This window comes from Pongo pygmaeus, chromosome 2, assembly GCF_028885625.2.
Source record: "Pongo pygmaeus isolate AG05252 chromosome 2, NHGRI_mPonPyg2-v2.0_pri, whole genome shotgun sequence".
NCBI lineage: Eukaryota > Metazoa > Chordata > Mammalia > Primates > Hominidae > Pongo > Pongo pygmaeus.
This window is the reverse complement of record NC_085930.1, coordinates 181,217,162-181,240,564: the sequence shown is the minus strand read 5'-3', so window position 1 is coordinate 181,240,564 and position 23,403 is coordinate 181,217,162. Positions and strand designations below refer to the sequence as shown.

At 38.5% G+C, this 23,403-nt stretch overlaps 1 protein-coding gene across 10 annotated transcripts in view; it reads right to left on the bottom strand.

Annotated features, from left to right (window-relative positions):
- The window catches only part of FNDC3B (fibronectin type III domain containing 3B), a 361,515-nt gene that overhangs the window by 287,891 nt on the left and 50,221 nt on the right, over nucleotides 1-23,403 (bottom strand). For 9 of the 10 annotated variants that reach the window (XM_054482960.2, XM_054482961.2, XM_054482962.2 and 6 more), the window contains one exon: nucleotides 1,023-1,161. In XM_054482960.2, coding sequence (XP_054338935.1) covers nucleotides 1,023-1,133 — 111 coding nt within the window. In that variant the 5' untranslated portion in view covers nucleotides 1,134-1,161. Of the gene's footprint in view, nucleotides 1-1,022; nucleotides 1,162-8,377; nucleotides 8,455-23,403 lie in introns of those variants that run through there. The other variant, XM_054482963.2, reaches the window with a different exon arrangement.

Here is a 23,403-nt window from a genome sequence, read left to right as displayed (position 1 = left end):
CATCAGTGGTGAGAAGGCATGAAATGCATTCAACTAACAAACATTTACTGAGCACCTATTATATGTTTTTTGTTCTTAAGAAGTTCATAGTGCAATGCAGGAGAAAATAGTATAAATTATTAAGCAGCAAGGTCAGCTCCAACCAAGTATATGCGAAGAATATACTATGATAGATAGAGTGTGGATATACTGTATGATAGATTAGAGCAGGGGGCATGTACTGACATCAAATAAATGACTAACTTATTTGAATTATTAATATATTTTGGGCATTTTCCAAGCAATTGCTCCCAATTCTACTTTTCACAAAATAAAAATTTGCTTTTATGCTTCTGAAAGATGTACAAAGATAAAATATCTAGTGATAAGACTGCACAAGCCCAACTGTTGTAATAAAAATTTTTAATTGACGTTAGAGATAATAGTTCAATTCCTAATAATTTTTTAAAGTTTCACTTACTATCTAAATTGTTTCCCCCAAGTGCTACTTGACTCAGTTCACAAATAACTCTATTCCACGATGTTCAGTGACTAGTGACAAAGGAGATTCAGAGAAAATAAGTACCGTGATTTTATGAGCTACACATTTGGAAGGACTATTCCAGGAGCAAGGGTGGGTTCACACTATCCTGCGCCTCTTGTCGAGATCACTCCTGTGTGAAGCCAAAACCTGACCCTCTGAGCATGCAGCCCTGGCCAACCAAGCAAACTAGTCAAGCACAATACAGCATGAATAAACAGTCATTTTATTTTGAAGACTTTTACGCAGTCTGAAAATGACTCACTTCAGAAGTCATCCATTTTTCAATGCTTCAAGAATACAAACTGAATGAGGGAAGATTTTGTGCTCTAAAATCACGATATTTTAAAAAACGATACAGTATTTCTACAACAAAAACACTTACCTCTAGAAATGCTAAGGTTTGAAATCACAAACCTTTGAATCCCAAAATAAATCAAATACTGCGTTACTGTTTCCCACTTAGACAATTTGACTTAAATTTCCCTCTTCCTACACCAACCTGCTGAGCTGCATCTCCATTCACCAAGTGGGGCATCATGGCTACCTCTCCGTTCAGCAATGGTGGCAGTTCCAGAGGGATTTGGTCGGTCATCATCATTGTGACGTACATTCATGGAGAACTTCCCTCAGCTGGCTTCCTGCAAGAGAACCACCACTTTTTAAAAAGGACTCAGGACCACAAAAATCACCTGTAATGAAACAAGTCAGCAATCTAAGTGCTCCATCATGAAACCCAAGTTATTCTAATCTGAGAGCCCTGTATTATTATGTCAGGCCCCAAAGAGGGCTAGAACAAAGGCAAAGACATAGCCTGAACTAGGAGACAAAAGACCAGAAACTGTAAGTGGCCATGTGAACATAACTTTCCTGTATCTCAGATATATCCAGGGCAACTTGTGCAGTCAGGCTTAAAGGTAGATTCCACTGTTTCTATTCTGTTTATTCCATTTATTCTAATGAAATTCGTACACATTTTCAAAATAACACAAAGCCTACTTTCATCCCATAATGGTATCTGCCACGCTCTCACACAATTTTAAATGATCTCAGGAACAAATTGCCATATAGCTCACAGTTAAATTTATCATTCATAATAGAGTCCCCAAAATTTCAATTCAAGGACATTTGGTCAATGAACCCTTTAATACTTAATATTCAAATCAGACAAAATAATGGGGCAAAATTGTTAATAATTGCCTCAAATATGTCTCAGGTAGATATGACAGAAATAAAACATTTATTCTCATTCTTAAACACCTCCACTCTAAACGTTAAGCATACCTCTCCTCCCTCCATCCCACCCAAAAAAAAGCCCTTCCTTGGAAGTATCAAAAGATATATAAAAGCCACCCAAGAGATTATAAACTTTTTTACTTTAAACAGGCAAAATTTTACCTGTTTATTATATACCCATTTGGAGAAACTAATTATTTTAAGCACCAAAAAATGAAGTCTTATCCCAACTAGAAAAGCAAATTCTATAGTAACGGGTCTTATAATTCGGTGTTAATAGTACCATCATGCTGTTTTATGAGGCAATTACTCAATTCCTAAGCAAATAAAAGTACCAAGCCCAAAGCCTGATAGTTTATCCTCATGAAAGAAAACAGACTCTTTTACAATTAAAACTAAGATAATCCCTTTTGACGCTATCATGACTTAATTGTTTGAACTATGAACAGGTCAAATGATGGAGAAGAAATCTAATGTCTATTTCAATTTCATTCCTAATATACTTTATCTTACTAATAATACATAAGAGAAAAATGGCTATTTTCTCAAATTGATGACATTACACAGGCCTATCTTTTTTTTTTTTTTTTTTTTAAATGGAGTCTCACTCTGTTGCCTAGGCTGGAGTGCAGTGGCATGATCTCAGCTCACTGCAACCTCCACCTCCCAGGTTCAAGCGATTCTCCTACCTCAGCCTCCTAAGTAGCTGGGATTACAGGCGCGCACCACTATGCCTGGCTAATTTTCATATTTTTAGTAGAGACAGGGTTTCGCCATGGTGGCCAGGCCGGTCTTGAACTCCTGACGTGACCTCTGGTGATCCACCTGCCTCGGCCTCCCAAAGTGCTAAGTATGATGTCTTATTTAATGTTTCTTCAAAATCGCAGGTTGGATTAACAGGGCGGTAATTTACATTAGGGGGTCTGAGTATAAGGATCTAAGGGTGGAGAAGCACTTTCACCTTTTCTTCTCTCCTCCTTGGGCACTCACTATTGAGGCTGTGGTGCAGACTGTGGCTCTGTGTCTTCTCTGCATCCCCTCTGCTACATTAACGAGTGCCAAAGCCCTCTCCTGCTTGGCATAGCCCTGATATCTCACAGATGAGCCTAAGGATAGAACCTCTTCTCTCTTATCCAACAAGGCAAGAGGAGTAAACCCATTTCAGGGCCTCACTCTAGGTCCTCTCAGCCCCCATAGGTCCTTCTATTAGGCCAGCATACAGTAAATAATGATACAGGTTTAGAGAGTTCAAATGGGAGGGAGATGAGGGTCCTTGGGACCTGCTTTGGGCTGAAGCTGTCTATACTCCATGTGGTCCAACCCATCTAACCAAAGTTTTGAACACTTTTATTTGCAGCTCAAGTCCAAATAATGGTGCTACTTTGTTCCTATTTCTCATTGTTTCTTGTGTGAGTCCTGTAGGGGAATGGGGAGGTTGGACTGAGTAAGAGAAGACAGTTGTGATCTGGTACAAAATTTAGGCATTCCTGGTCTCCTGTCTCTAGTACTGAAGAATGTCTGAACAAAAACAAAACAACTAACACCAACAATTCTAACCTTCTGGTACGCATTGTGTTAACTAACAGGACTGCTGTCAATGAGACGTAGCAATCCAACCCCGCTAAATAGCACTCTTAAGCACAGGTGTCAAGTCCTAAGCAGGGCATTAACTCCAGGTTCTGCAAGTGTGGGATAAGGTAGATGGATCCCCCAGACCCAGGCCCACAAAGGCCTTACAGAAGTAGGATAGAAGAGTATGGGGACTGACACAGATGTGCAAAACCATCTCTTTTCATAGGGGATTTTACCCCCCAAATAAACCAAAGAAGTCCAATGGCACAAGGAGATCATTATATTTGCTTTTGAAACTTCATAGACAACTTTAGGTGAGATGCCTGAATCTTTTTCTCTACTATATGATGGACTTTCCACCTCATACAGTGTTCAGTGGTTACTAGAAATGACTGGGAGGGGAGTGGAGGAAGGGGAGACAGGGAGGTTGTATGTACAAACACTCCTGATACAGTGGGAACATATGAACATCATACACTCCTAAGCTTCAACTCAACCACCCAACAGTCACACCATTAACAATGGAGAAAACAGAAGAATTAATAAAGTGAGTAAAGGCCACTGTGAACCCGGCAGTCTCACTTAGCCATAACTAACATTGCTGATCTTTTCCCTCAGCCACCAGCTTGCTAAAATCCAAGGCCTTCTTTGTAATCCCTAACAGTTTCACCAGAGATAAACCAGACTTCATCCTGACAAGAATATAAGGTAACAGATTCAGCTAGATGGGGCCTACATGCAGCCAACGATGTTTAAATCCCCATTTCTGTGCTCCGTGCACACACAGAGAATACTTTTATTTGCCTAGAATGCAAGAGACATACAAAGAAATGAATTATTTCGAGGCAAGGAACTGCCCAACTACTTAAAAGCCAACTGCCTGCCAAGCTGTCCCTTAAAATGATCATAGTATAGAAATGACTTAGTCTGTGCTCCATAGAAAACAGACTAGAGAAAAGGCAAGGAGGAAAAGCATAAAAGCATGAAAACATAAAACTTAGGGTTCACAGTAGTATCTTTTTGGTTATTCCCCAGGCATGAAAAGGGAAACATACGGAGTGTTCCCAATAGAAAGTCGCAGATTCAGGTTGTGAATTGGGGAAACCACAATGCAAAACCATCAACAGTTAAAGCAGGTTAAGTCAGGCCAGGAGGCCTGGGAAAGGCTTGTCATGAACAGTCATCACTCTATGGTCACAGCAACCCAAAAGTGAACCTCCTCAGTTTTAACCAGTAACTGAGACAAAACTACACGTGGACTTAACTCTCAATAGGGTGGCTCAACTCAGCTGTGAGACCTCAGGAATACCCACCTGATGAGAGCAGACAAGGCTTTTCAATGGAATTAAAAGAGGAAGCAATGGATGTGGAAGGCTTTCGTCCATACAGTTAACTTTAAGAACCAAAGCTTACTCTATTTGTTTGTAATGACTGTGAATGGAAATTACACATGTTCTTCATTAAAGAACAGGCTGGCCACAGCTTTTTTCTTAGGGATTTCAGGACAGTTTATAAGAATACTGTGTTCAGTCATAAGGTGATGGATGAGGATGTTACTGAAACATTTTGACCTTACATATATAGAGCTATTATCACCCCACCCCTACTTAAGTCTTTTTTTTTTTTTTTTTTTTGAGACAGAGTCTCACTCTGTTGCCCAGGATGGAGTGTAGTGGCGTGATCTCAGCTCACCACACACTCCGCCTCCTGGGTTCAAGCTATTCTCCTGCCTCAGCCTCCCGAGTAGTTGGGACTACAGGCACGTGCCACCACGCCCAACTATTTTTTGTATTTTTAGTAGAGACAGGGGTTTCACTATGTTGACCAAGCTGGTCTCGAACTCCTGACCTTGTGATCCGCCCGCCTTGGCCTCCCAATAAGTTCTTATGCTTAATTTTAATGTTTTTTTTCTTTCTCTTTTCTTCATTAACCACACTCCCTCCAGTCTCAGGGCCTTTTCCTAAATTTGCTGTCTTAAATTTTCTTTGGGCTGAGCAGCCAGATTGTCAGTTACATACACACACGGAGAGGAGGAGTCCCTGAGTACAGTTTCAGAAGCTCCCCATGCGCTCTGTGCAGTCTTCCTTTTCACCACCAGCTGATTATCAGCTGTGAAGGTAGCTGAGCAGGCCAGATGTGTGATCTCTGGATAACTGCACCGTAACTCATTTTCATCTTAGTCAAAAAGTCTCAGTAGAAACTACCCTGACTAAATACTCATCTTCTTGGTCTGGGTTCCTTCTTCCCTAGACAGATGTGTATCTGAGCTGGCCAAATCTATCACCGGACTCAGGCATTTTGGTCAAGGCTGTACCACATCCACACTGTCCCCCAGCACACCACAGAGATGTGATCATGAATCCATTCTTGAAATCAACTACCCTTTACAAATGAAGAAACGTGCTGCAAAACTAATAAGGAAAAAAACAGAAAATAGATCATCTCTACTACAATGCATTTATTTGTCGAATCCTATGAACTTTTCTTTCCCCCACACAGAGCACCAGGGTTTCTCTCCTATTCTTTATCTTGTTCGTACCCATACTTCCATTTCAAAGAATTTGGTAACAACCACAGGCCCTCACAACCTCTCCCCCTAACCACACATAACACTAAAACCACAAGTGCTTCACGCCCAGCTAGTTCTATTCTTTTGATTGACAGGGAAAGGCTGCCACATGGGCACTTGTGATTAACTTCCCTCTCCCCTAAGAAAGCAAGCCACTGGTTACCTTCTAGCAAGACTCAGCATTTCCAACAACCCCTGAGCTCAAAAGCAGGGTTTGGGGCAGGACACTCTGGAAACAGAATGAACAGATCCTCACTGTTAGTAAGACATTAATTCCACCCAAATATGTCCCCAAAGCTTTTAAAGAAAACTTTAGTTTAAAAGAATATTACAAAAGATCTTCAGTTTTTGCATTTCTCTAGGCAACTAGCTTATTCCTTTTTCTTCTTATTTTGCTTCCTCTTCTCCAAGTCTAAAAAGATTTTCCATGGTACTTTGGTCCCAGCCTATACTAAGAAACACACAGGCTAAATTCATGAAAAACAACGATTCGCAGAAGAGAACTGCAGCCCCACCTGCAAAGGGCCAAAGCAATTATATACTAGGAAGAATGTCTAACTTAAAACAAAGCCAAAGCCCTAATCACTGCTGGGAGAGTTTTTAAGTCTGTGAAACTGGCCTTCAAATTAATAACAAAATGTCCTGGTCCTCACTCTGAGGGCCAATGACCCAAATTTCCTTACATTAATTCAAGATGTGAGTTAGCAGTACAGTACACAAATTAATTTCAAATGACAAAGAGAAAAAGAAACATAACAGTACCAAAAGGAACAAAGTATAGCCATCAGAACCAAACCCGCCGGGCCAGCCTGGATGAGAGGAATTGATTCCCTGAGTTTCATTACAAGCCAGGCTGAGGCTCCCAGGGCCACTTCACCAGCACCCTAATGAGACCTCCCACTAACTTTGACTAACCTGGAGCAGTGTTTAAAAAGGTCAATGGAAAACTGAGCATGGTGGTGCACACCTGTAGTCCCAGCTACTCAGGAGGCTGAGGCAAGATGATGGCTTCAGCCCAGGGAGTTTGAGTCTAGCCTGGGCAACACAGCAAGACCCTGTCTCTTTTTTTTTTTTTTTTTAAAAAAAAAAAGGTTGATGGAGTAACATAACAAGTAAGTAGAATGGATGTGTTCAGTTTCAACTTTTCACGTCCGTACTCCAATTCAAAACCCATCAAATACAAGGACCCATAAAGCAACTTGAAAATAATATCAGAATTCATACCACTATAGTTAACTGTGATTCCATGTACTCCATAAAGCTAGTGTCTTTTCCAACACAGATTAACCAATCACCTTCACACACTTTAAACATAACAACATGTGAACATTTTGCTTGCTACATGCTTGTTCTGTAGCCTGAAAAATATATTGTCACAGACACATTAGTAAAATCAGCTCAATTCACACTTCATGAAAATTTCCTTCTTTACTAAAAATACCCACTGACCTCTAATAGTGAGAATCTATAGTGGGTCAAGTTTCAGAAAATACAGCAGAGAAACATCCTGGCCATTTGTATAACAGTAATAAAATGCCTGTAATCCCAGCACTTTGGGAGGCCAAGGCAGACAGACTGCTTGAGCTCTGAAGTTCGAGGCCCGCGTGGGCAACATGGCGAAACCCCATCTTTTTTTTTTTTTTTTTTTTAAAAACAATAATAATGGGGAAAAAAAATTCCTGATTCAGGGGGGTGGGGAAAACCACATGAATACTCAAAATGCAATCTGACTTACTGAATCACAGAAAACACAGCTTTGCTGTATTGTGTTTGGAGAAAGACGGGTTTGGGATGCTACTAAGAAATTACTATACTCTACATACTCTTGTAAAACAATAAGATAGCTAATGTTTTATGAGTGATTACAAGACTAGTTTCTAAATGGCTTCCAATATAAAACCTAATAAAAATTTATTATGACACACATTTGTGCAGCTGATTTACACTGGTTTGTGCCTTGACTGTGGTTAAAAAAATAAACATCTAGGGAAGTTAAAATTTGATACGGAGTCATATACCACAGAAAAAAGAAGAGAAAAACTGCATTCATGAACCTCCCCCCATACACCCCGGGTGGCCTTTATGTATAAATGCCATCAGTCACAAGGACAGACAACTTCCTAAATGTGTACTTCCTAAGTTTTATTATTAGCAAAACTTAGAAAAGAGAGGGAAAGAGAGAGAGCAAAGCCAGGTAGTCAGTTGGGGCACACATTCCTACAACTAATGGAATGTCAAAGTATCATTTACTATTTTATTTCCTCATTAGAAAAACCTCTTTCCTTCATAATCAATGCTGGCTTTGAAAGGTTGACTGACGTTTCAAGACCTAGAAACTCTGAAAATAGTTGTCATTTCTAGCCTCTCAGCAAAACCACAAACTGCTTTCTGATAATAACTATAGAAACACCAACAGCATCAACAGAAGGAAAAAAAAATCTCATTAAAACAAAATAGAAACACAATGTGATCTTCTTTACCTCTGAAATTCTGGGAAAATCTGCTCATCCATCAACACACACCTGACTGTTTTGACCACTTCCCTGCTGCTGTGAGAATATGGCTTTTCTTTCTCTTCCCAGTAACACTACACCAATGCCTTGGCATTGGCTCTGCCCATGTGGAATTAGCATGTCGCCATTATGAACCTGATGTGGGACACTGCCATTGGACAGGAGAAACCTAGAGGTGGTTTTAGTGCTTTTCCTTAAGCTAATCGCTCCTGTACATTTCAGGCAAACATTCCCCTTTGCTTTTTAAAAAATCAAATTAAGTAGCACAGAAAAAGGATATGGAGAGGGGCTAAGAACTGTTATTAGAATTTTTCACATCCCCTCTGCTAAAAAAAAACTATAGTGGACAGGCCCCAGCACTGAGTTCATATTGGAACTCATATTGGAAAATATGAGTTCCACTCATACTGGAAAATATGAGTTCTAATCTGGGATTTGTCAATAATTAGCTCTGAACTTCAGTAATTAATTTCCTCTTATAAAATGACAATATTATAGATTAGCCCTTAAGGTTCCTTTCTGATCTTAAGGGGGTATGTTTCCTCCCTTCAATACCAATTGCTTACCATGCATACCTAATGTTGATTAAACTAAAGCTTAAAAAAAGACACATAAAAAAAAACTTCTAAAAACCTGTTTCCTTCAATTAAGTACAGCTTGAGCCTTCTGCATAAAAGGAAGAATCTAAGTAAAATGTTGAGAAAAGAATGTATTGAGCACACCGTGCTGATAATCACTGTGTTTTTATGCCAATAAAATATAATTTTACAGCTGAGTTCTATACAGCTGTGCAAGAAAGACTCTTGCCATGGCTTGCCACTTGAAGGAAAAAAGGAGTGGTGATAATTGTTCATGCAGAAAAACCTCTTGAGACATGAGCAGTACCTGGAGGTATGTGCCCAGCTGGTTGGTTGAGGCACAAACAGTCTGGAATTTGCCTTCTTGTCTGATATGTGTTCATTAGTGAAGTAAAATCACAGTTGTCTGAAAAAGTTCTTAACCTTAAAAACATTCTTGCGTTTTACATCCAATTATAAGCATAAAAGATTTAGTTGGGAGCATTTAAATCCACAGAGAAATCCTGTGAAACTGAGTTTTTTAGATTAAAAACACCACCACTTCAGATTAAAATAAATACTAGGTTCAAGCAACAAGCCAAAAGGAACCATCCACTGTGCTCTTAAGTGCAAAAAGGGGATGGATGTCCCTATTGTATAGGCCCTGCCTTCAAGAATCCATAGATGCTTTTTAAACATTTTTGGATTGGCATAATTTTAAATCTGACAAAGCAGAGTCATGTCTGAACTCAAATCTAATGTACAGGAAAGCACTATTTTCTGGGGGAGAAAAATCCATATATATAAGGATTATGAGTAAAAATTAGATGTAATTTGAGGCTGCTTCCGTAAACCCCTATTAATATACAGAGGTTGCTTCCATACCAGCCCAACACACCCCAAATTTTACAGAAACATAAAAACTAAATGGAAAAAAATTACATCACTATATATACACAATCTCTTGACCTCAGATCCACATCCTCACATAAATAACAGCTCAGTTTTGCAAATATTAACTAAAAGGGAAAGGGGGCTTATCTACAAAAAAAGTTTACCAACCAAAGGTTCGTTTGCTTTGTTCGTTGTTTTTAAGTGGTATTTACATAAGCTTGCAGACGTAATTAACCATTTTTATTAGAACACTTAGATTCCAGGTACACTCATATCACAATACATCTCACACCCTGACATCCCAAGGATGACAGTCAAGTATCTACAAGGAAACATGCCAAAGCTATGAGCCCTTATTCTCACATATACCCAAGCTAACCTGGTCACAGCATCCAAACATGGGAATAACTGAAAATATGTATTTTCAGTGAAATTTGAAATGTTATGTGTTTCTGTAAGACAGTGAGAGAAAAGTCTACAGAACTGTAGTCAGACAGTGAAAAACATCACTTCTAAAGCCTCTTGAGGAAGTCTAATTCTAATCTGCACGGGGAGGTGGAAAGAGACAGGAAATCAGAACACATGCTCCTCCTCCCCACCGCCAGAAGCTCACGCTTTACCCAGCCCTTGCCCAGCCCTTGGGCATTATACCTGCCTGGCACCCCACAGCACTTTGACAGGTCCCACTGCTTTTCAGGACTGTGGTTCAAGGTTTTCCTATGTAAGCTCTCCGTGTCTTAGTTTCTTTAGGTATAATATGAATTATATGGCTGCTTAAGTACATGACTTCCAGATAGCCCTTTAATAAGATCCAAAATGTATTTTATTGTTCTATTTGTAGAGATCTATTATGAATCAAATTCACATTTGTGCATCAATCTGGGTATCTAAGAGACATGCATAACCCCCTTGAATAGAAGAAAAAAAAGTGTTGCAAGCACCAAACAACTGATTGCTTTCTGGAAAGATGTGGAGGAAGAGCTTTGAAGCTGCTATTTCAGCCTGCTGGGGCAAAGGCACTGTTTGGGGCACCTGCACACTAATTCTTACCTAGCATCAAAACATCCTATGAAGTAGCTGGTATTGTCCATTTACAAATATAGCAACTAAGGCTAAAGAAATAATTTGCCGAAAGAGACTCAGAAAGTGATAATAAAAAGTCCATGCTCTTAGTGAGCTAATTGTAACATCTAAGAATCTGACAACAAAACCCAAGTAGAAGAGCTGGCTAAAATTTATATATAGGTTAGTGAGTTTTAAAGACTAGATAAAACAAGCACATGGTACAAAACAGAAAAGGTATCAAAAGATAACTTTCAAAGACAACCCACAAGAGTACACCTCCCTCCTAAGGAGTGCTTGGTTCCCCTCCACAAAGGCTACAATTGAGTTTTTGGTGCTTCCTTACCAAAATACAGACGTAATAATTTTTAGAGCACATTTTAAAGTAGCTTAAGGAAGATTAAGCAAATCCATTATACTACCATTTAGCCTAGATGGTTTAAAATTAGAGGGGGAAAAAAAACTAGCAGAAACCAAATTATAAATTGCTAAAGTTATGTCTTCCATGGTGATTTTAATGAAATGTGCCATGATTAAACACAAAAGCAAAATTATTTCCAAAGAAGGGCAGCAAGTTACTGATGAAGAGACTGCTAGAGTAATATCTTTGGTACAAAGCGTTTCAAGATTCTATTAATTTTAAGTAACTACTGTAAAATAAGTATAAAGCAGGTTGAAGGCTTCTCCCTTTAATAATAACAATATTCCAAAAGAAGGACTTAGCTGAAAGGTACCTTATAAAATAACATCAAACAAAAGAACTTGAAAAAAGGTAATCAACCATTGTGTTAACCAGATATTTACTGTGTACCCACTTTGTGGTGGCACTGTGCTAGAATTCTGGGTTCTAGAAATAAAGGCATAAGGTTAAATAGCATTACAATGAAATGTTATACTCAATTAACTAAAAACGAATCTGCGTTGGACACTTCTGACGAAATACCACACAAAGTCAACAGACCTCCATGCTCTACGAAACCTTTCATCTGAGATAAGCCCCAATGTCTAAATTTGGTTTCCCAGCTGTGGCCTCTTTTCTAGACTTTGAAATCTGACAGGTGTTACAGAAGGTGAATTTGTCTTCAAAACATACCCCATGCCTTAACCTTCATTTCTGATCAGCCAGGAGAATACTAAAATTTTTTCTTTCATCAGCTCATATAGAATTCAATCATGTTTATTTTACACACTCAGTTTTGTTTAATTGAACAGATGTTGTAAAACATTCCTTATAAGGAAAAGAATCTGTACCATTAAACATCACTGACAGTTCCTATTTATACTTAAATATATATTTCAAAGATTTCTGACATAAGCAATTATAGATATTGGTTCAAATATTTTTTTCAAAAAATTATCTGATTCTCACTCCTGCATGGTTGGGGGGATGGAAATCAGTAAGAACGCTGTCTGATACATTGAAAATCAGTTTAGAACTGTTTTTTATTAACTAAAGGCAAGTTATTTCTTGAGAAATATTACATTTAATGACATTCTCATAAGCAGTTTTGTTTTTCACCTAATGTGAGTGAACATAAAGCAAATACCAGGTGTTACTTAGAGCTCAGAAGAGACCGAAACAGAAATTTCACATGAAATGACAATAGTTAACAAAGAAACAAATTAGCAGGTGCAAAGACATACCGCATAAGGGAATATCTATTTACTATTTCAGATTAGCTCATTATGATAAAATGTTAATATAAAATATGTATACAGTCACATTACTAATTCAGATAAACATTTTGAGAACATAAAAATGCAAAATTCTCTAGAAACATTTTCTTTCGACAGACAACTGTCGCACACCAGAGAATTAAGGAGATTTGTTTTATTTAATAGATAAGAATAATAATTGGTATATATATGGCTTATACGCAAATAGGTGAATTTCAGTGTTTGAAAGCATGGTGCTTGCCTATATTCTAAATACTGCCTGTGAACAATGACATTAATTCATACTAATACAATGTGTTAAGAAAAAGTAAGCAGCTACATCCATTTATTTAAGAAATACCTATTTAGGTTCTCCTCTGTGCAAGACACTCTTTTGTGCTGAAGTTACGCAAATTCTAAATATAAGGAATTCATTAAAGGGTTTTAAAATTTTCCCAGAAAAATCTTTTTAAATTTCAGCTTTGGTACAAAAGTCATGTTCTCCAATTCAATTTTAGTACTTCTCCTTATATGAACACAAAAGACACACACAAAATATTTTTCAGTTAATGTCACCAATAAACTCAAAGAAGCAGGAGAATGAAAAACGCAAGTAACATTTTAGGATTATTAATGGTTTTGATGTCATGAACCCCCAAGAGGGTCTTAGGAGTACCCAAGGGTCCCCCAGACGACACTTTGAGAGTTGCTGCTCCACACAAGCAAGTTATACGTAAAAACGTAAAAAAACAGATTGCTGTCCCTCCTTTATACTTTCTATTATACAACTACAGTTCACCTGACAGGGTCTGAAGGACGAACAAATTAATCCAAATTAAGAGGTATTCTAATTCTATCACAGATGTCTCTCTCCAGGACTTTATGCCACACTCATTAGAGAACATTTGTGAGGCAAATTCATTTGGTAAATCACGAGAGCAGAAAAGCAGGCTGGAGGGCTAAGAAAACTGATGTTGGGGGCCAGGTACTTCCTGCTGGGGCTGTCAGCAGAGTGCAGGGGAGGTGGAGACTTGACACCCATAAATCCAGGCCTGTTAGACGGGGATCCCCGTCCAATCTCTCCTGTAATCAGACTCATGCCCCAGAGTCAAAGCAAATGATCAAACACTAAGGAAGTAACGACAAATAATATTGTGTTGCCATTCTTAAGAAAGAATCATATCTGCTCTGATCTCTAGACCTTCATTTACTGCTCAATGAGCCCATTTTAAGTCCCGCCATGATTTGATCTAGTATTTTCTAGGGTCATTCATTTATTTATGTTTTTCATCAAAGAACCCAAAAGAAGTTTTCCGAAGCATAAAGAGAACTCTTAAAATGAGAACCTCAAGTTTCAAATATAGACAAAGGAATTAGTAGGATATTGAAATTCAGTTCCTAGAGCAACAAATTAGCAAAATCAAAATATGCCACGGCTAATTGATTTGCATTCAACAAACAGTTAGATGAGAGACTTCCCTTTCATTTTTAAAAATAGATTTAACAAGCATATTAATTTTCCACTGGCCGCTATAAATAAATGGAACTCCAAAATATCTTTCTTTGCAAAGGCGTTTGCTCTAGCCAGTCACTGTTAGCCTGACCCTGAGTGGAATGTGTATTTACGTTGCCGAGAGGCAGCATTGTGTGCTGGTGGGAAACCACTTCTCACAAACCTCCCATTCAACCGAGGACTCCACAATAGGTACTCACACAGGAAGCACGCCTTGCAAAGAGCACCTCTGCCATTCCAGAAAGAATTTTCCAAGGCAGCAAGGATGGTGGACAACTATAAATGCCATGTTCACAGGCCCTAACTGCCTACACTTCAGGGTCAACAAAGCCAGTGTTGTTCACAACCATTCCCCCGAGTTCTTCCCAAGGTGAAGGGGAAACTCAACAATTCCATTTCATTTTTCGAGATAATCTCTCAGGGTATTGCTTTGTTTTTCTTAAAAAAAATATATATATACTAAGCCGTAATTGTTTTTCTCAAATATTCTGGAAAGTACTCCCAAGAATCTACTGCTTTTTCAAAGCCAACTGAAAGGTGTTAACATTGAATGTGCAATTTTTAAAAAATCAAAACTTCAAATATTACTTCATAACTCCACTGATTCCTTTAATACCGATTCCTTAAATACCTTAAATACTGACCACTGTGTTTAACTGCAAAGCCAAAAAATTATTTTAACTCCTCAACTAGAAAAGCATGTACTGTCAGTAGTATCATGTTAACAATGACTTCTGTACAGGTATATGCAGGAAATCAAGACAATGGTGACTGCTTACACATGCCATCAAATCAACTGGTGAACGAAAAATGAAATCAATAAGTAGATTTTGGCAATTCAATACTAAACTACTAGCCTCAGGGTTTGGCTTTTTCCAGCATACTTGAGCTTGCAAGGAAGTACAACCTGGTTCTTTAAAAAAATGTGTTGATTAAATTCTCAATACCCCAACTTCCCAACCTGTACAAGAAAAGAGGCAGCTGCTTCCAACAGTGTTATCTTATGGCCATTAAATAAGTTAATAATATTGGGCAAAGGGCAACTCTTCTGGCTTATTTTTCTCATTTCTTAAAAAAAAAAAAATTTCTTGCAGCTCCAGCTCAAAGGATCATTTCTCAAATTAAAGGACTGAATTCCATGATCAATGCCCCTGCCAGTTCTACTAATCTATCAATTTGGGTATAATAATAAAGAATACCATGAGTAATACATACATCTCAAGGATTTACTGGAAGTCTACTTAAGGCAGCTGCTGTAAAATAAAAGATATGTGTATCCATGCCCATCATAAATAATACCATTTACTAGTGTCAGGAAGTTGCTTTTACAACATAGAAAAAGTAAACCAGACTATGAGGAAATGTTCACAATAGAATGCTTAGTGCAATTTACACAGTCAGATTATATATGTATACACAATTTTTTAAAAGACTGAAATGAAATAGAACCAAAATGTTAATGCTTAACCTATGGGTAATAGAATAACGAATAAGTTATATTTTTCTTTTGAACTTGCTATATTTTTAAAAATATTCTACAATGAGAATCTATAATTTGTATAATGATGTAAGTTAACTTTTTTAAGAAAACATAATTCAATTTACTTTGCACCATGTGATTGTTCAAATTTTTGTGAGGAAATACTTTCAAACCACCACATACAAAGAGACCTAAAGAACACAGGTTTTATCCAAGTCTCACAGAACTAATTGTCACCATTCAACTCTGGCTGTGGGATACAACAATGGAAGAACATCTGTGGTTAAGTAATAGATTTGGTAACATTTACAAAACCAGCCCTAAGGTCATGTTTGTTGAGTAATCCCTAGATTAGGCATGCTCACTAGGACCAACCCAAACAGCTAAAAAAGAGGGGGTGGGGGAAGCAGGTTCCACAGCCTTACTTTTTTTAGATAACAAGTGCTCCATAAAATCCTCTTCCAACTGCCAAAATAAATCAAACTTTCTGGGTGGAGAACTCTGTCAATCAAATGGGAATCAGCAAAGATAAACCTAATAATAGAATCTGTGACATACTTACTTAGCTGTACTAACTATGCTAGTCTCTAACTAGCACAAAAGACTTCAAAAGCTCTTGCTTGCAAAGTACAGGGTGGGGTCAGAGATTTCCTTAGGAGCTGGCAAGCCTCATTCTTTAACAGTGAAAAAGTAACTACCCACTCTTATCTTTATGGGTTCCTTCCAGCCCACCCGCCATCATCCCATACCTTTTAAAAATATTTGGCCCATATTTTTATTCCCACATTCCTATGCGTTATAGCGTATAATACATGTTCACTCTAGAAATCTGAAAATACAGAAAAGCAAGAAGAAAGTTTAATTGTTCATAATCTCATCACTCAAAAATAGCCACTGTTAAAATGATGATGTATTTCCTCTCCATCTTGCTTTTCTATTTGAAATTTACAGTTAGGGAGCTACAGATTATGATCAATCTGCCTTTTTTTTTATTTTTGATACATAACAATGATACTCATTACTTTAAAAAATAAGCAAGCTGGTTCCTAAATCACATTTTACTTCAGAGAAGATGGCGAAATTCTCCTCTAGGGTCCTGGACTCTGGCAGAAAGATGGGAATAAACCAGAAAAACAGATGATACAACAGGTATGTCCACTGTGCACTCAGAGGCACAATTTCTTTTTATATATTAGGCTACAATGACAAAACGCTTTTAGATTGTGTGCACATATTTAAATAGAATTATTTAAATCCATTATGAAGACTGGATTCCATGAATTAATAAAAATGCAATTCTTTATTTCTATGTTTACACGTATGCAAGTTTCTGAAAGTTAAAGGGTGCATTCTCTGTCTTTTGAGAACTACAGGATGTTTTATGTTAACTGTCTGTAGCACCTATTTCACAACTATAAACCTATCCCAACCAATGAGCAGAATGAATGTATGTACCAGGAACCAGGTTCAATAGCACTTTGCCCCAAAATACTTAACCCTGAGCATCTAGGTTGTATTGTTACTGGTAAAATTAACAGAGAACCAAACTGGCAATATGTACTATGTGGCTTAAGATATTTTAGAACAATGTATGAAAACATACATCACAGTATGAAATACTGAAAACTTGGAAGCTATTTTATCCATACAATGCAAGGCTCTGCAGCCAATTTTAAATGCTGTAGAAATCAATCTGCTAACATAGGAAGGTGTTCACAACACACTGTTTGTAGGGGGAAATAACAGGTTAACAAGGAAGTGCACACTGTGATACTCCGTGCAAAACTATGTGGGTTTTTTTTTTTTTTTCACAAAGAAGAGTCTAGAAGAACATACACCAAAGTGTTCACAGTGATTTTGATAAAGTAGGTAGAAAGAAGAATCTTTTGATTTATCAATGCTCCAAGATTTTTTTAATGACGCTTGTGTTAGGAGAGGGGAAAAATAGTACACAGAACAAAGAGCATCTTAAGGGCAATCTGATCACATCTGTGCCAAATAATCTAACAGAAAAATGTGAAACAGATCATGGATAGATATCTGGTCAAGGGTAATCCTATTAAACAAAACCCCTCTCTATGAGTACCCGATATGGGTCACTGGCTGTGACAATCTCTCTTCTAAAGCTGTGCTATAGCTCTCAGAAAAAGGTGTGAGCTGTTCTAGGCCCTTCACTCTAGGCCCAGCGGCGCCAATGGGCAGTGGTGGTAGGGATTGTGAATCTCCTAGAAGCTATTTTCAGTTTCAGAATATATCACAGAATCCCAAGTCTGAAAAAGAACTTTAAGAAGTTCAGCTCTGACTCAGGCTTGTACTGTATCTAAACATCCCTAGTAGATCAGAGGCTTCAAAATATCAAAACTTGGTATTTTTTTTATTACACTATATCCTTCAGCTAATTATCCCAGGATTTCCTCTCTCAAACAGTTGGTAAAAATACATTTATTTGGAACAACAGGATGATAGGAATAGATAAGGTCAGAATTAGACAGAACTGTGTCTGAGTCAATGAAAAACAAAAAATGCCGAGTATTTTAAAATCACCATTACTGAAGAGAGTATTCCTTTGATGAAGTCTGTTACCTCTGACCCTTTCTTTCCATTACCACCACCAGCAGCAACACTCTAGTTCAGGAACTAGTCAAGTCACTACTAGATTCTGAAAAAGTACAGGACCCATTTACCCTGCCTACTGTCTCTGTCATCTCCCTTCTGTCCACTCTATCCTGCACATGCAGACCATGTAATTTAGTTCTGGAACCTTACTTCCATTAAGCCACTACACACTCGCTCACAGACCAGTGATTCTTCAAGCAGAAGCACCCATAAGAGATGGGGAACAGAGGACTTAGCACTGTAAGGGGAGTCATTCTACAACACTAACCATTCAGGTCAGAGTTTCTCCAGATACGTGCAGGAACTATCAGCAACAGAATTAAGCAGGGTGCTTGTTTAAAAACGCAGATTCTTCACAGATATCCACAGCAGCATTACTCAAATAGCTCAAAAAGGAGAAACCATCCAACAGAACAATGGACACACAAAAATGTATCCATTTTACGGATGCATAGCTTAAATGTATCCATTTTATGGATACATTCCTTAAAAAGGAATAAAATACTGATACATGCTACAACATAGATGAGCCCTGAAAATATTATGCAAAGTAGAAAAGGCCAGTTAGAGAAGGCCACATAATGTACGATTCCCTTTATATGAAATATCCAGAACAGGCAAATGTTTAGAGACAGAAAGTAGACTGGTGGTTGCTCGGGGCTGGGGTTGACGGTGGGAAGCGACTGCCAATGGCTATGAGGTTTCTTTTAGAAGGGACAAAAATGTTCTAGAATTTGCTAGTGGTGGTGGTTGCACAATGCGGATGTTCTAGAATTTGCTAGTGGTGGTGGTTGCACAACACCATGAATATGCTAAAAATATTAAATGTTACACCTTAAATGCATGAGCTGTATGACATGTGAAATATATCTCAATACAGCTGTTTAAAAATCCAGAGCCCTCAATTCTCACTTAGATCTACTAAACCAGAATACCTGAAGGGGGGCCTAGATATCCTCCCTTTGAACAGAAAGAGCAGGCGGTGTGCCTTCTCATGAAGTTCTCCAGAAGATTCCTTAGTACACTAAAGTTAGCACTGCCTTTGATCTTTTCTGAACCTTAAAGGCTATACCACTGTATTTCCTTCCAGGTGCAGTGACTCACGTCAGTAATCCCAGCACTTTGGGAAGTTGAAGAGGGAGGACAGCCTGAGGCCAGGAGTTCGAGACCAGCCTGGGCAACACAGTAAGAGACCCACTCTCTAAAATATTTAAAAATTAGCTGGGGCCGGGCGCGGTGGCTCACGTCTGTAATCCCAGCACTTTGGGAGGCCGAGGTGGGCGGATCACGAGGTCAGGAGATGGAGACCATCCTGGCTAACACGGTGAAACCCCATCTCTACTAAAAATACAAAAAATTAGCCGGGCACGGTGGCGGGCGCCTGTAGTCCCAGCTACTCGGGAGGCTGAGGCAGGAGAATGGCGTGAACCCAGGAGGCGGAGCTTGCAGTGAGCCGAGATGGCGCCACTGCACTTCAGCCTGGGCAACACAACAAGACTCCGTCTCAAAAAAAAAAAAAAAAATTAGCTCGGTGTGGTGGGGATACTGAGGTGGGAGGATCAGGAGTTCAAGGACCCAGGAGTTCAAGGGTGTAGTAAGCTATGATTATGCCACTGCACTTCACCCTGAGCAACAGAGCAACAATCCTGTCTCTAAAAAAAGATTCTGGCCAGGTGCAGTGGCTCATGCCTGTAATCCCAGCACTTTGGGAGGCCAAGGTGGGAGGATCGCTTGAGCCCAGTAGTTCAAGACCAGCCTGGACCGCACAGAAAGACACCATCTCTACAAAAAATAAAAAAGTAGCCAGGTGTGGTGGTGCACACCTGTAGTCTCAGCTTATAATCTCAGCTACTCAGGAGACTCAGGTGGGAGAATCACTTGAGCCCAGAAGGCAGAGGTTGCAGTGAGCCATTATCATGCCACTGTGCTCCAGCCTGGGCAACAGAGTGAGACACTGTATAAACAAAACAAAAAAGTCTCATGTATTTCCTACTCTGCCCTACACAACCCTCCCATGTGACCAGTGTCCTGATGCTGGGGAGCAAGAGACCGCTGCTGAGCTTTTGCTCTTGCTACTTTCTCCTCCTCTTTTCCAGAACACCCACAGTTCTGTCCAGGTCGTGCTACTTAAAGCTATATCAAAATTACTACGGTTCACAATAACCTCTATGGAGAACCCTTGGGGTCTTCCTATCCTCATGCATGAAAGGAGGGTGTGGACTGGATAACGACTAGACTTCCTCCCATACCTGAAATTATGAGCCTCTCTGAGAGATACTCAAGAAAGACTCGAGGCAAACAGCCTTTCCTCCATTCAGTCCACGTTTTACATCCACATAATAATGTGTATTGAGCAATTTTCTCCCCCACTTAATAATGTGTGGGGAAGCTAAATAAATTAAGGAAGAATCTTTTTGTTAAGGCTCAGAAAATGTATACCTAACACAAGATAGAGTCCAGCATATGACAGGGGCTCAGGCATTTGATGAACTCCTTAACTGATACCCAAAACGTTAATCCTTTAGCTTGAATCTCTTCCTGGATCTCCAGGTTTGCTGAGGTGTCCATATAGAGCTTTTGCACGGAGAGACCTGTCATTCTGTGCTGCTCTGTTTGACATAGGAGGTTTGCTGTTCTTCTACTCCAAGATGATACTATCAACCACTATCATAAACACTTGAAATGTGCATTGTTTTTTCTATCAGTAATGATGGCTTTATGACAGCATTTGAGGGAAACTTAAGGTTAGAGGTGCCATGCATGGTCATGAAATGAACACAGATAACTGACTCATCTTATAATCAAATTTACAACCTTATTTGAGGCAATCTAAAGCCATCCGTTATAGCACTCCCCTACCCCCTCACCTCCCTAACACACACACACACACACACCAGTAAAGTCAGGGCACTGTGAGTAATATTACTAGAAGCTACACAATTTTGACCATTTTCTCTTTAGTGACTACTCTTGTCAGGATGACTAAATACAAATTCCATATGAAAATGTGTGTTAAGAGGTATTTCCTATAAATAAAAGCCAACTTTTGAGGATAATTTTTGTACCATATTTAACAGATATGAATATGTATTCTTATATATTTAGCAACTGTGGTGACAAAGTTACTTCCTAAAGCTAAAATTAAGATGCTCCAAAGCAAATATACACAAACATGCATGCATGCATACACACATACACAAACGCACACACACTTTTCAGAACACTAGGAAACTACAAAGTGCTTGATACTACAATGCTCATCTCTAAATCTATTTTTAAAATTCTGACTTCTCTAATTTCTAATCATATTTTTTCATATATCTGCAAATTAAGGGAAAATATCTACCTTTTCTTCCATATGTACTGCCTCTATTCACATTTTAAAATTATATAGATAGAGCAAAACCTTGGTAATTCAAATTAATTGGAGAAAAAAGGCCCATCTAAATGTATGAAAAGAAGCATTTGCAACAAGAAATTTAAAGGCAGCTAAAACTTTCAACAGCATTGCCAGGTGGAAATCCTCTGTACTTAACAGATAAGACATACTTGTATCTATAACAATTACTACTTAAAAAATATTTCCCAAATACTTCAGAAGAGTTTTATTATATTCTACTCCTTCTCTCCACTTCCCCAAGCCCATCCTTGTTTTACTTATTTCCTAAACTCTTCATAGGCAATGAAGAAATTACTGGGATGAAAAGTAGTTATACAGGTTCAGTATTCCTCACCTGAAATGCCTGGGACCCTAGGTGTTTCAGATTTCAGATCTGAATTTTCAGATTTTGGAATATCTGCATATACATAATACAAGGTATCATATACAGGTATCTTGGGGATGGGACCCAAGTCTAAACATGAAATTTCTGTTTCATATACACCCTTATACACATCACCTGAAGACAATTTTATACAATATTTTAAATAATATTGTACATGAAACAAAGTTTTGGCTGCAACCAGTCACACGCAGTTGGGTGTGGAATTTTCCACTGTGGCATCCTGTTGGCACTCAAAAAGTTTCAGATTTTGGAGCATTTTGGATTTTCAAATTGCAGATGCTCAATCTGTATTATCTTCAGTACCCGGATCACACAAGGTAAAGAATAATTTAGTTTTGTGAGCTGGATCCTACGTAATAGGAAAAAACTGAAAGAGTGCCATTTCAGTTCATTTTCACAACCCTATCCCACTCCATGAGCAAGGAAAGTGATAAAGAATACTGCTCTGGAGAGGCAGGAAACTTGGATTATTCTGTTCCCACCAAGAACTATTTCTGTGCTCCTAAGCACAAGTCCTTTGCCAGCTCCCTGCTTTTTTTTTTTTTTTTTTTTTTTTTTGGGGGTCACAGCCGTAGGTTTCCTCTGACATGCCCACTCCAATCGACTTTGGTGCCTGCCTAGAGTGCAGAGTTGAGAAAGACTCACTGCCCCTGCTCAGTGATAATTAGAGATGGCTGTAAAGGTCATGGGATTAAGGAGCTAGGAGATGTACATCACATATTTGCCATCCACTGGTTAGAAAAAAGCACCAAGGACCTGCCTTTTCAAGTTTTCTCAGGAACAACAGTAGCAGAAAAGAGGAGGCACATTTGAAGTTGGACAAGTTGTAGAGACAAAGACAAAGTCTCCGGCTTCCACTTCTAATTCACTCAACATTTCAGAGACAATATTAATATCTGGAAATTCAGAATTGACTAATTTTAAAAATTTTAAAGCAGTATCTAACAATTCACATATCAAGATTAAACACAACTGTTCAACTCATATAACAGCCATCACAAGTGACAGATATCACACCCAAAACACTGATACAAATGAATCACATATGTCGAAATCATATTTGTCATTAACGTTGTAAAAAGTTGAGATGGCCGACCTGGGAATTCATTCCCTCAGTTGTTCAAACATTTACTCAGTATCTTATGCAGCTGGCACTGTGCAGACCCTAGATATAGAGTTTTCCACTTATGGCTGACTTTGTAACTGAGCTGTTCAAGAGATTTTTAAATAATGAATCGACACTGAGATTTTCAAACCTCCATGTCCTTGATCTTCACAAGACAGCCTTATTAGAATCTTGATTTTTTTAATGTTCCAAGAGTCTTCTGTCAGAGATATTAAGATAGTGCTATCACTGAAATTATATTAATGGCAAAAACCATAATTACTTTTGTACCCACCCAATAATTTAAAATCTTCATACTGCTGAG